Source organism: Salmo salar, chromosome 13 (assembly GCF_965601325.2).
Source record: "Salmo salar chromosome 13, fSalSal1, whole genome shotgun sequence".
NCBI lineage: Eukaryota > Metazoa > Chordata > Actinopteri > Salmoniformes > Salmonidae > Salmo > Salmo salar.
In genome coordinates, this window is record NC_138303.1 from 67,769,812 (window position 1) to 67,784,558 (window position 14,747).

General features: G+C 45.7%; 1 protein-coding gene across 3 annotated transcripts in view; it reads left to right on the forward strand.

Annotated features, from left to right (window-relative positions):
• The window catches only part of LOC106567580 (glutamate receptor 4), a 179,368-nt gene that overhangs the window by 82,129 nt on the left and 82,492 nt on the right, over window positions 1–14,747 (forward strand). For all 3 annotated transcript variants that reach the window (XM_014137067.3, XM_014137066.3, XM_014137071.3), the window contains exon 3: window positions 12,519–12,758. In XM_014137067.3, the coding sequence (XP_013992542.1) occupies window positions 12,519–12,758 (240 nt within the window). The remainder of the gene's footprint in view (window positions 1–12,518; window positions 12,759–14,747) is intronic.

Genomic DNA, 14,747 nt, shown 5'->3' on the forward strand with positions numbered 1-14,747 from the left:
GGGATGGTGCCGACGGAGATGGTCACCTCACTTCGCGTTCTTAGGAACGTATGCAGTATTTCGTTTTTTTATGTATTATTTCTAACACTTTTAGCCCAGGAAATCTTAAGTCTTATTACATACAGCCGGGAAGAATTATTGGATATAAGAGCAACGTCAACTTACCAACATTAGGACCAGGAATACGACTTTCCCGAAACGGATCCTCTGTTTGGACCACCACCCAGGACAATGGATCGGATCCCAGTAGGCGACGCAAAACAACTGCGCCGCAGAAGGGGAAGACAGAGCGGTCTTCTGGTCAGGCTCCGTAGACAGGCACATCGCTCACGAGTATACTACTTGCCAAGTTCCAGTCTCTTGACAACAAGGTAGATGAAATTCGAGCAAGTGTTGCCTTCCAGAGATACATCAGAGATTGTAACGTTCTCTGTTTCACGGAAACATGGCTCAATTTATTAGCAAATGCATCGGTGATGTTGTGCCCACGGTGACTATTAAAACCTTCCCCAACCAGAAAGCGTGGATTGATGGCAGCATTCGCGCAAAACTGAAAGTTCGAACCACTGCTTTTAATCATGGCAAGGCGACCGGAAACATAACCGAATACAAACAGTGTAGCTATTCCCTCCGCAAGGCAATCAAACAAGCTAAGCGTCAGTATAGAGACAAAGTAGAGTCGCAATTCAACGGCTCAGACACGAGACGTATTTGGCAGGGTCTACAGTTAATCACGGATTACAAAAAGAAAACCAGCCCAGTCGCGGACACCGACGTCTTGCTCCCAGACAAACTAAACAACTTCTTTGCTCGCTTTGAGGACAATACAGTGCGACTGACATGGCCCGCTACCAAAACCTGCGGGCTCTCCTTCACCACAGCCAACGTGAGTAAAACATTTAAACGTGTTAACCCTTGCAAGGCTGCCGGCCGAGACGGCATCCCTAGCAGCGTCCTCAGAGCATGTGCAGACCAGCTGGCCGGTGTGTTTACGGACATATTCAATCAATCCCTATCCCAGTCTGCTGTTCCCACATGCTTCAAGAGGGCCACCATTGTTTCTGTTCCCAAGAAAGCGAAGGTAACTGAGCTAAACGACTATCGCCCCGTAGCACTCACTTCCGTCATCATGAAGTGCTTTGAGAGACTAGTCAAGGATCTTATCACTTCCACCCTACCTGACACCCTAGACCCACTCCAATTTGCATACCGCCTCAATAGGTCCACAGACGACACAATCACAATCACACTGCACACTGCCCTAACCCATCTGGACAAGAGGAACACCTATGTAAGAATGCTGTTCATCGATTGCAGCTCAGCATTTAACACCTTAGTAGCCTCCAAACTCGTCTTTAAGCTCGAGACCCTGGGTCTCGACCCCGCCCTGTGCAACTGGGTCCTGGACTTTCTGACGAGCCACCCCCAGGTGGTGAGGGTAGGAAACAACATCTCCACCCCGCTGATCCTCAACACTGGGGTCCCACAAGGGTGCGTTTTAACCTCTCTAGGCTAGGCGGGACGAATTCGTCCCACCTACGTCAACCGCTGTTCAATTTTTACGACATTTTTCTCGTAGAAAAGCGATAATATTCCGACAGGGAATCTCCTTTTCGGCAAACAGAGGAAAAAATCCCAAAGGCGGGGGCGGTCGGGGTCACGCGCATGAGCTAGTGTCTCTTGATCGGCCACTTGAGAAAGGCGATAATGTGTTTCAGCCTGGGGCTGGAATGACGACATTCTGTTTTTTCCCGGGCTCTGAGCGCCTATGGACGACGTGGGAAGTGTCACGTTAGAGCAGAGATCCTTAGTAAATGATAGAGATGGAAAAGAAGTTCAACAAATGGTCAGACAGGCCACTTCCTGTAAAGGAATCTCTCAGGTTTTGACCTGCCATTTGAGTTCTGTTATACTCACAGACACCATTCAAACAGTTTTAGAAAATTTAGGGTGTTTTCTATCCATATGTAATAAGTATATGCATATTCTAGTTACTGAGTAGGAGTGGTAACCAGATTAAATCGGGTATGTTTTTTATCCAGCCGTGTCAATGCTGCCCCCTAGCCCTAACAGGTTAAGCCCCCTCCTGTACTCCCTGTTCACCCATGACTGCGTGGCCATGCACGCCTCCAACTCAATCATCAAGTTTGCAGATGACACTACAGTGGTAGGCTTGATTACCAACAACAACGAGACTGCCTACAGGGAGGAGGTGAGGGCCCTCAGAGTGTGGTGTCAGGAAAATAACCTCTCACTCAACGTCAACAAAACAAAGGAGATGATCGTGGACTTCAGGAAACAGCAGAGGGAGCACCCCCTTATCCACATCGATGGGACAGTAGTGGAGAAGGTGGAAAGTTTTAAGTTCCTCTGCGTACACATCACGGACAAACTGAAATGGTCCACCCACACAGACAGCGTGGTGAAGAAGGCGCAACAGCGCTTCTTCAACCTCAGGAGGCTGAAGAAATTTGGCTTGTCACCAAAAATGCTCAAACTTTCACAGATGCACAATTAAGAGCATCCTGTCAGGCTGTATCACCGCCCGGTACGGCAACTGCTCTGCCCTCAACCGTAAGGGCAGTGATGTCTGCACAACGCATCAGCAGGGGAAAGCTACCTGTCCTCCAGGACACCAACACCACCCGATGTCATAGGAAGGCCAAAAAGATCATCAAGGATAACAACCACTGCTTGTTCACCCCGTTATCATTCAGAAAGTGAGGTCAGTACAGGTGCATCAAAGCTGGGACCAAGAGACTGAAAAACAGCTTCTATCTCAAAACAGCTTCAATGCCATCAGACTGTTAACTTCTTGGGGCTATGTGGGACGCTAGCGTGCCACCCGTGGTGCACCCTATCAACAGCAGGTGCATTTCAAGAGCGGCAAATTTGAAACCAAATAAATGTCAAAATTCAAATTTTTCAAACATACAACTATCTTACACCCTTTGAAAGATAAACATCTCCTTAATCTAACCACGTTGTCCGATTTCAAAAAGGTTTTACGGCGAAAGCATAAAGTTAGATTATATTAGGAGAGTACATTGACAATAGCTGTGTGTAATGTTTTGTCAATTCAAAGACAGGCATCACCAAACCATAAAACCAGCTAAAATGATGCACTAACCTTTTACAATCTCCATCAGATGACACTCCTAGGACATTATGTTAGACAATGCATGCATTTTTAGTTCTATCAAGTTCATATTTATATCCAAAAACAGCGTTTTACTATGGCATTGATGTTGAGGAAATCGTTTCCCTCCAATAACCGGCAGTCAAGTCAGCACCACAAATTAAATAATTAAAATTAGAAAACATTGGTAAAATATTATATTGTCATTTAAAGAATTATAGATTTACATCTCTTGAACGCAATCAACTTGCCAGATTTAAAAATAACCTTACTGGGAAATCACACTTTGCAATAATCTGAGCACTGCGCCCAGAAAAATATGCTTTGCTATACAGACAAACGGCCATGTTGGAGAGATCTAAAATCGAAAATACTATGTAAATAATCCATTACCTTTGATTCTCTTCATCAGATGTCACTTCCAGGAATCCCAGGTCCATAACGAATGTAGTTTTGTTCAAAAAAGCTCATCATTTATATCCAAAAAGCTCCGTGTTGTTAGCACATGATCTAAGCCAGCCGGACTTCTCGTCATGAACGAGGGGAAAAAATATATTTACGTTCGTTCAAACATGTCAAACGTTGTATAGCATAAATCATTAGTGCCTTTTTTAACCAGAACATGAATAATATTCAAGGTGGACGAATGCATTCTCTTTTATAACGTATTGGAACGAGGGTACCCAACATGAACTCGCGCGCCAGAGTCTAATCGGCCATCACCGTTCCATGGCTCTTGTTCGGTCAGATCTCACAGTAAAAGACTCAAAACACTTTGTAAAGGCTGGTGACATCTAGTGGAAGCAATAGGAAGTGCCAAAACATTAATCAACCCCTGTGTGTTTCAATGGCATAGGCTTAAAGGTCATTCAACACATCAGGTATCCACTTCCTGTCAGAAAATGTCTCAGGGTTTTGCCTGCCAAATGAGTTCTGTTATACTCACAGACACCATTCAAACAGTTTTAGAAACTTTAGGGTGTTTTCTATCCATATATAATAAGTATATGCATATTCTAGTTACTGGGTAGGATTAGTAACCAGATTAAATCAGGTACGTTTTTTTATCCAGCCGTGAAAATACTGCCCCCTAGCCCCAACAGGTTAAACAGCCATCACTAACATTGAGTGGCTGCTGCCAACATACTGACTCAAATCTCTAGCTACTTTAATAATTAAAAATTTGATGTAATAAATGTATCACTAGTCACTTTAAACAATGCCACTTTATATAATGTTTACATACCCTACATTACTCATCTCATATTTATATACTGTACTCTATACCATCTATTGCATCTTGCCTATGCCGTTCGGCCATCGCTCATCCATATATTTATATGTACATATTCTTATTCATTCCTTTACACTTGTGTGTAAAAGGTAGTTGTTGTGAAATTGTTAGATTACTTGTTAGATATTACTGCACGGTCGGAACTAGAAGCACAAGCATTTCGATTGGCACCCTATTCCCTTTGTCTCGCTACGTTTGGCCAGAGAATAGGGTGCCATTTGGGACGCACACGTTGAGTTCTGATATAATGATGCGATGGTGTGTGTGTGTGTGTGTGTGTGTGTGTGTGTGTGTGTGTGTGTGTGTGTGTGTGTGTGTGTGTGTGTGTGTGTGTGTGTGTGTGTGTGTGTGTGTGTGTGTGTGTGTGTGTGTGAGATGTTGTTGATATTGTAGCTCATCTGTTTTTATTGGAAATAACAGCAGGCTGCTCGTTAGTGGTTCTGTTCATCTCCGGGGGAGAAAGAGAGAGAGATGGAGAGGGAGAAACAGAGAGTGAGATGGAGGAAGAGGAAGAGAGACAGGACAACTGGACAGGCTGAGCCCTGTGTTAGTCAGCAACAACATGTTTGTCACTGCAGCTTAGACATAACTATAGACATTTAACTGTAGAGAGAGGGGGAAAGACAGAGAAAGAGGGGGAACGAGAGAGAGCAGGGGACAGAGAGAATGAAAGAATAGACAGAGACAGCGTGATGAATGATGTACAGTATTTATGATTGCAAAGTGCTAATCTCTCCTTATAAGGACCCACATGCAGACACAGGAGGCAGATGGTAGAGCTCCTATATTTATTATGACAAAGGAAGTAGGCAAAGGCAAGTCGGGGACAGGCAAGAGTTCATAAACCAGGTCAGAGTCCAAACAGTACCAGACATTAGGCAGTCTCGAGGTCAGGCCAGGTAGGGGTCAGAAACCAGATCCGAGTCCAAAACAGGACAAGGGGATAGGCAGGCTGATAGTCAGAACAGGCAGAGTGGTCAGGCAGGTGGGATCGGAGTCAGGACAGGCAAGGGTCGAAACCAGGAGGACTAGAAACAAACAAAGACTGGGAAAGATAGGAGCAAGGAAAACCGCTGGTTGACTTGGCACACAAGACAAACTGGCACAGAGAGACAGGAAACACAGGGATATATACACTGGGGATAATAAGCGACACCTGGAGGGGGTGGAGACAATCACAAGGACAGGTGACCCAGATCAGGGTGTGACACTGCTGGACATGTGGCCACGAATTGGACTTTTCTTTCTTTACTTCTTAATGCGTTTCAGCCAATCAGTTGTGTTGTGACAAGATAGGGGTGGTATACAGAAGATAGCCCTATTTGGTAAAAGACCAAGTCCATATTATGGCAAGAACAGCTCAAATAAACAAAGAGAAACGACAGTCCATCATTCTTTACATAAAGGTCAGTCAATATGCCAAGAACTTTGAAAGTTTCTTCAAGTGCAGTTGCAAAAACCATCAAGCGCTATGATGAAACTAGCTCTCATGAGGACCGCCACAGGAAAGGAAGACCCAGAGTTACTTCTGCTGCAGAGGATAAGTTCATAGCAGTTAACTGCACCTCAGATTGCAGCACAAATAATTGCTTCACAGAGTTCAAGTAACAGACACATCTCAACAAACTGTTCAGAGGACACTGCATGAATCAGGCCTCCACGGTCGAATTGCTGCAAAGAAACCACTACTAAAGGACACCAGTAAGAAAAAGAGACTTGCTTGGGCCAAGAAACACAAGCAATGGACATTTAGACCGGTGGAAATTTGTCCTTTGTTCTGATGAGTCGAAATTTAGATTTTTGGTTCCAACTGCCATGTCTTTGTGAGATGCAGAGTAGGTGAACGGATGATCTCCGTATGTGCTTCCCACCATGAAGCATGGAGGAGGAGGAGGTGTGGAGATGCTTTGTTGGTGACACTGTCAGTGATTTATTTAGAATTGAAGGCACACTTAACCAGCATGGCTACCACTATAAGGGCACAGGGTGAGTCCCAGATGCAGACATGGGAGGCAGATGGTTCGAGTCTCTGATATTTATTATAATCCAAGGGGCAGGCAAGAGAATGGTCGTGGACAGGCAAAAAATCATAACAAGGTCAGAGTTCAGGAGATACAGAGTGCCAGGCAGGCTCGAGGTCAGGGCAGGCAGTATGGTCAGGCAGGCGGGTTCAGAGTCAGGGCAGGCAAGGGTCAAAACCGGGAGGACTAGCAAAAGAGATAAGAAAAGGCAGGAGCACGGAAACACACACTGGTTGACTTGACGAGACGAACTGGCAACAGACAAACAGAGAACACCGGAATAAATACCCAGGGACTAATGGGGAAAACAGGTGACAGCTGGAGGTGGATGGAGACATTCAAAAAGACAGGTGAAACAGATCAGGGTGTGACAACCACAACATTCTGCAGCGATACGCCATCCCATCTGGTTTGCGCTTAGTGGGACTATCATTTGTTTTTCAACAGGACAATGACCCAACACACCTCCAGGCTGTATAAGGGCTATTTGACCAAGAAGGAGAGTGATGAAGTGCTGCATCAGATGACCTGGCCTCCACAATCACCCGACCTCAACCAAATTGAGATGGTTTGGGATGAGTTGGACCGCAGAGTGAATGAAAAGCAGCCAACAAGTGCTCAGCATATGTGGGAACTCCTTCAAGACTGTTGGAAAGCTGTTCCAGGCGAAGCTGGTTGAGAGAATGCCAAAAGTATGCAAAGCTGTCATAAAGGCAAATGGTGACTACTTTGAAGAATCTAAAATCTAAAACATATTTTGATTTGTTTATCACTTTTTTGGTTACTACATGATTCCGTATGTGTTCACAGTTTTACATTTTACATTTACCTCATTTAGCAGACGCTCTTATCCAGAGCGACTTACAAATTGGTGCATTCACCTATGTTATCCAGCGGAACAACCACGTTACAATAGTACATCTATATCTTTTTGGGGGGGAGGAGGGTTAGAAGTATTACTTAATCCTATCCCAGGTATTCCTTAAAAAGGTGGGGTTTCAGGTGTCTCCGGAAGGTGGTGATTGACTCCGCTGTCCTGGCGTCGTGATGGAGCTTGTTCCACCATTGGGGTGCCAGAGCAGCGAACAGTTTTGACTGGGCTGAGCAGGAACTGTGCTTCCTCAGAGGTAGGGGGGCCAGCAGGCCAGAGGAGGATGAACGCAGTGCCCTTCCTTGGGTGTAGGGACTGATCAGAGCCTGAAGGTACGGAGGTGCCATTCCCCTCACAGCTCTGTAGGCAAGCACCATGGTCTTATAGCAGATGCGAGCTTCAACTGGAAGCCAGTGGAGTGTGCGGAGGAGCGGGGTGACGTGAGAGAACTTGGGAAGGTTGAACACCAGACGGGCTGTGGCGTTCTGGATGAGTTGTAGGGGTTTAACGGCGCAGGCAGGGAGCCCCGCCAACAGCGAGTTGCAGTAATCCAGACGGGAGATGACAAGTGCCTGGATTAGGACCTGCGCTGCTTCCTGTGTGAGGCAGGGTGGTACTCTGCGAATGTTGTAGAGCATGAACCTACAGGATCGGGTCACCGCCTTGATGTTAGCGGAGAATGACAGGCTGTTGTCCAGGGTCACGCCAAGGCTCTTAGCACTCTGGGAGGAGGACACAATGGAGTTGTCAACCGTGATGGCGAGATCATGGAACGGGCAGTCCTTCCCCGGGAGGAAGAGCAGCTCCGTCTTGCCGAGGTTCAGCTTGAGATGGTGATCCGTCATCCACACTGATATGTCTGCCAGACATGCAGAGATGCGATTTGCCACCTGGTTATCAGAAGGGGGAAAGGAGAAGATTAGTTGTGTGTTGTCTGCATAGCAATGATAGGAGAGACCATGTGAGGATATGACAGAGCCAAGTGACTTGGTGACTTGGTGTATAGCGAGAATAGAAGAGGGCCTAGAACTGAGCCCTGGGGGACACCAGTGGTGAGAGCACGTGGTGCGGAGACAGATTCTCGCCACGCCACCTGGTAGGAGCGTCCTGTCAGGTAGGACGCAATCCATGAGTGAGCCGCGCCGGAGATGCCCAACTCGGAGAGGGTGGAGAGGAGGATCTGATGGTTCACAGTATCAAAGGCTGCAGATAGGTCTAGAAGGATGAGAGCAGAGGAGAGAGAGTTAGCTTTAGCAGTGCGGAGAGCCTCCGTGACACAGAGAAGAGCAGTCTCAGTTGAATGACCAGTCTTGAAACCTGACTGATTTGGATCAAGGAGGTCATTCTGAGAGAGATAGCAAGAGAGCTGGACAAGGACGGCATGCTCAAGAGTTTTGGAGGGGAAAGAAAGAAGGGATACTGGTCTGTAGTTGTTGACATCGGAGGGATCGAGTGTTGGTTTTTTGAGAAGGGGTGCAACTCTCTCTCTCTTGAAGACGGAAGGGACGTAGCCAGCGGTCAAAGATGAGTTGATGAGCGAGGTGAGGTAAGGGAGAAGGTCTCCGGAAATGGTCTGGGGAAGAGAGGAGGGGATAGGGTCAAGAGGGCAGGTTGTTGGGCGGCCGGCCGTCACAAGTCGCAAGATTTCATCTGGAGAGAGAGGGGAGAAGGAGGTCAAAGCATAGGGTAGGGCAATGTGAGCAGGACCAGCGGTGTCGTTTGACTTAACAAATGAGGATCGGATGTCGTCAACCTTCTTTTCAAAATGGTTGACAAAGTCATCCGCAGAGAGGGAGGAGGGGGGGAGGGGGAGGAGGATTCAGGAGGGAGGAGAAGGTGGCAAAGAGCTTCCTAGGGTTAGAGGCAGATGCTTGGAATTTAGAGTGGTAGAAAGTGGCTTTAGCAGCAGAACCAGAGGAAGAAAATGTGGAGAGGAGGGAGTGAAAAGATGCCAGGTCCACAGGGAGGCTAGTTTTCCTCCATTTCCGCTCGGCTGCCCGGAGCCCTGTTCTGTGAGCTCGCAATGAGTCGTCAAGCCACGGAGCAGGAGGGGAGGACCGAGCCGGCCGGGAGGATAGGGGACATAGAGAGTCAAAAGATGCAGAAAGGGAGGAGAGGAGGGTTGAGGAGGCAGAATCAGGAGATTGGTTGGAGAAGGATTGAGCAGAGGGAAGAGATGATAGGATGGAAGAGGAGAGAGTAGCAGGAGAGAGAGAGTGAAGGTTGCGACGGCGCAATACCATCTGAGTAGGGGCAGAGTGAGTAGTGTTGGAGGAGAGCGAGAGGGAAAAGGATACAAGGTAGTGGTCAGAGACTTGGAGGGGAGTTGCAGTGAGATTAGTAGAAGAACAGCATCTAGTAAAGATGAGGTCAAGCGTATTGCCTGCCTTGTGAGTAGGAGGGGACAGTGAGAGGGTGAGGCCAAAAGAGGAGAGGAGTGGAAAGAAGGAGGCAGAGAGAAATGAGTCAAAAGTAGACGTGGGGAGGTTAAAGTCACCCAGAACTGTGAGGGGTGTGCCATCCTCAGGAAAGGAACTTATCAAGGCATCAAGCTCATTGATGAACTCTCCAAGGGAACCTGGAGGGCGATAAATGATAAGGATGTTAAGCTTGAATGGGCTAGTGACTGTGACAGCATGGAATTCAAAGGAGGAGATAGACAGATGGGTCAGGGGAGAAAGAGAGAATGTCCACTTGGGAGAGATGAGGATTCCAGTGCCACCACCCCGCTGACCAGATGTTCTCGGGGTGTGTGAGAACACGTGGTCAGACGAGGAGAGAGCAGTAGGAGTAGCAGTGTTTTCTGTGGTAATCCATGTTTCCGTCAGCGCCAAGAAGTCGAGGGACTGGAGGGTAGCATAGGCTGAGATGAAACTCTGCCTTGTTGGCCGCAGACCGGCAGTTCCAGAGGCTGCCGGAGACCTGGAACTCCACGTGGGTCGCGCGCACTGGGACCACCAGGTTAGAGTCGCAGCGGTCATGCGGTGTGAAGCGTTTGTGTGGCCTGTGCAGAGAGGAGAGAACAGGGATAGACAGACACATAGTTGACAGGCTACAGGAGAGGCTACGCTAATGCAAAGGAGATTGGAATGAAAATTAACTAAACAACTGGGGAAGTGAGAGAGCCGAGGTCCAACCTCACTAACCATTCACTGAAACACTCAAATATAACTTTTCCAACTTCCACTTAGAAATTATAATTGATGTAAACTACAGTGGTTCAATGTTTCCTGGAATAGGCTCAAACTTAGTTTATCCAGCTATGTAACTTGGTACAGTATTCTTCCGTGAAACCCACCCAGTGCACCGTGTCCTATGACGCTGTAGCTAACAGGCATGCTAGCATCCAATAACACAAGGTTAGCACCAATACTTGGTTACAACAAACTACCAATGGATCATTCATGTCCGTGTCTAGTTCCTTTCATAACGCAGAAGTAATTAAACGTTGGCCAGCTAACACAAAGTCAGTCCTGTTAGCGACACAAGTGGACTACACAACTCGAAAGCTTACGTTACAAAAATCTTATTGACTAAAATGATACAGTACCGCTAGCTGGTAGAGTTGGCTAGCTAGCAGTGGCTGCGTTTACCTTTATCTTTGATACAAAGACAACTATGTAGCTAGCTAACGTTACACTAATCAAATCGTTCCGTTGTAATGTATTTAGTTTCTACAGTGCTGCTAGTTGGTAAAGTTGGCTAGCTAGCAGTGGCTGTGGTGTTGTGATGTTGACGCCGTTTGGAAAATGGCGCGAACGAACGAATACAGCTGGCTAGCTAACCTTGTTAGTTTCTCAAAGTTAGTTTCTCAAAGCTACACCTACACATTTAGCTATACCTTTAACCTTGATGCAAAGACAACTATGTAGCTAGCTAGCTAACATTACACTAATCAAATCGTTCCGTTGTAATGTAATGTAATGAAATGTAATATTACCTGTAATATTATTATTCTACAATGTAGAAAATAGTATAAATAAAGAAAAACCCTTGAATGAGTCCAAACGTTTGACTGGTACTGTATGTGGCGTTTAGGTGTGTTTACCCTCTACTACACCACTGGATGCAACACACAATGTTGCACGATGATGTGTTAGGCTACAATATGATGCAACGTAACACAGTGCGCTGGCACAGTGTATGTGGGTGCTCAATTTCTCCTACATGACTAGGACAACAAAGCCTTGATGATGTGCAAATCACTCTCTGCTTCAGGAGAGATGGAGAACGAGAGTTACATAGAGTTACGAGACAGTAGTGGTTTGTTTTTTGTTGACACATGTACACGTCGTTGTTATGTCTAACGGTTTGTAGACGAATGGAGGAAGAAACTCAGAAGGCATCAAAGCCTGGGTTTTCTCTCTCGCTCTTTCTATCTCACTTTCTCCCTGTCCCTCTCTCCCTCTCCTCTATATCTTCTTCTTCAGCCCTAGGCATTTGCAAGCTGCAAAGAGAGGGACTCCCAACAACACTGTAATACTTTGAAAAAATAACGCTGTCAAACCCAGCGTAGCAACAATAAAACAACCACAAAAAAACATGTTTATCTGTTCCCTTTACAATGGAACAGTTCAAACGCTTTGAACACACTTTTTACCCATGTGCCATTCTTTCATTTAGACACTCGCCGTGCATGAAGAAGTCAGCATAACTGTTCATTATGGTGTGTCTTTTAAGCACACACACACACACACACACACACACACACACACACACACACACGCCACACAACAAAGCACAAGCAATTATAGCATCAGGGCTCGAGACACCAAGGCACCTTAAGCAGAAACTGCAGTGTGTATGTAAAGACTTATAACACATAACTTTTCATATTAAAGCCGGTGTGTTTGTAGAGAGACTTATTAGGTAGACAGACTCATTAAACTAGAAATCATGTTTTAAGATGGAAACATTAGAGGAAATTTGATATTTTGTGGATGTTTGGGGTAGTTTTTATTCCGTAGGCAACAAAGGGCTTCTCTTGTAGGGATTTGAATGGGTTGGTGCACGATCTGCAATGTCTCTCTCTCTCTTTACCTACCACTGTCTGCTCTCTGTACTCGCTGTCTATTCTTACATGCACCATTTCTCCCTTTAAGAGATTAAAATGTTTAGTAAACAAATTTAGTAACTAACTTATCTCTCTTTCTCTCTCTCTCTCTCTTCCCCCCTTCCATACCTCCTCCACAGTCTGCTCGCAGTACTCGCGGGGCGTATTCGCCATCTTTGGCCTGTACGACAAGCGCTCGGTGCACACGCTGACGTCGTTCTGCGGGGCGCTGCACATCTCCCTCATCACGCCCAGCTTCCCCACCGAGGGAGAGAGCCAGTTCACGCTGCAGCTTCGGCCCTCCATCCGCGGAGCGCTGCTCTCGCTACTCGACCACTACGACTGGAACAAGTTTGTCTTCCTCTACGATACGGACCGGGGTAAGTACTTACATTTGTGTGTGATGATGTTTATGATGATGTGTACCTTTTAAGTCTTAATGAAATCAGGAAGTTGCTCAACTGTGTATGATTATATACTACTGAATTGACCTTTTAGTTTGTCACTGACAGTGGTAAGTCGTTGTAATGATACTTAATCATTTATTGGATTTATACACTGATTGTACAAAACCGTACGAACACTGCTCTTTTCACCGTCATTGTAAATAAGAATTTGTTCTATTATTTAAAAAAATTCAAATATATATAAATTCCCGACATAGACTGACCAGGTGAATCCAGGTGAAAGCTATGATCCCTTACTGATGTCACCTGTTAAATCCACTTCAATCAGTGTAGATGAAGGGGAGGAGACAGGTTAAAGAAGGATTTTTAAGCCTTGAAACAATTGAGACAAGGATTGTGTATATGTGTACAGGGGTTGGGGGGGGTGGGGAATAGGCAAGGCAAAAGATTTGTGACTTTTAAGTGTGTCAAGAACTGCAACGCTGCTAGGTTTTTCATGCTCAACAGTTTCCTGTGTGTATCAAGAATAGTCCACCACCCAAAGGACACCCACCCAACTTGACACAACTGAAGCACTGGGTCAACATGGGCCAGCATCCCTGTGGAACGCTTTCAACACCATGTAGAGTCCATGCCTGACGAATTGAAGCTGTTCTGAGGGGGTGCAACTCAATATCAGGAAGTTGTTCCTAATGTTTTGTACACTCAGTGTATAGCTCTTCAAAGCTTTTCCAGTAGCTCAAAGTGCTTTACATAGTAAATGGGGAGATGGAAATGATATTTACATGTCACAGGTGTATGTTGATGTCGTAACCGTGTGTGAGGGGGGGCACATTAAATTGCCTCACGGGCTGGATTTGCCACGGGCAGATTTGCAACGGGAGTTGCAGGTCTCTGTCCCATAGGCACTTGTAAATTGGAAAAGAGTGAATAGGTGCAATTCAGAGGCCAAGGTAAAGTTACAACCATATTACTTATAGCGGTCCAATTCTTTCAGATTCTCATGCCGTAAAGGGCCATTGGAAGGAGAAATGTTGGCTGTGCTTATATTGATTAGAAGACTTAGACTTAGAGATTTTGAGTGAATAATAGCACTTATGTTGTCACATAGGAATGAGAGGCTAAGAGTCAGTGGATGAGGTGCCTTTGCTTACATTGGAGGCGTGGGTTTGAATCCCACTTGTGACACCATGGGTGTTTCTCAATATGCATACTACCGTACTCCACACTCTCCTGCTCTGAGTGCATTCTCCGAAGACGTTTTCTTGAGTCCGTTCTTGTGAGGACAAGAGTATGGAGAGCGCATAAAACATCACATTTGAGAAGCACTCGCACTCCCCCTACTGTGTTACCTCACGCACACTACACCTCCCATTCACTGAACTTTCTTCCAGCCAGGACAATGACAATAGAGACGAAACAAGATATGCACAAAGCATGACGTTTAATTTCATAATTATCAGCTATATATAGCTATATGTGAATCGTAATGGTCTAACTAGTTAAATGGCCAAATGACCTTAAACTAATGTTATGCCAGGTAGATGTCCATTTTTTTTATGGGTAGCTAGCTACCACTTCTTAATGTCTAGCTAGCTAGCCAGTTGGCCCTGTTGCCTTACTATGGACTTACCCATTCACTGAACCTTCTCCCAGCCAGGACAATGGCAATAGAGACAAAACAAGATATGCACAAAGCAAATGCTTTATTTCATAACTATCAGCTAGCTATATATGAATTGTAATAATCAAACTAACCAGATAGTTTAAAAATTACCTAAAACTAATGTTATGCAAGGTAGATGTCAATTCTTTGTGGGTAGTTAGCTACTAATTATTTGTGGCTAGCTAGTTAGCTAACAGTAGTAGTTAGCCAGTTCGCCCTATTGACTAACTATGGGCTTGCAATCTACACACACTACAGTGGGTTTTGTAGGCAGGTAAACATGCCAAAATTAACAC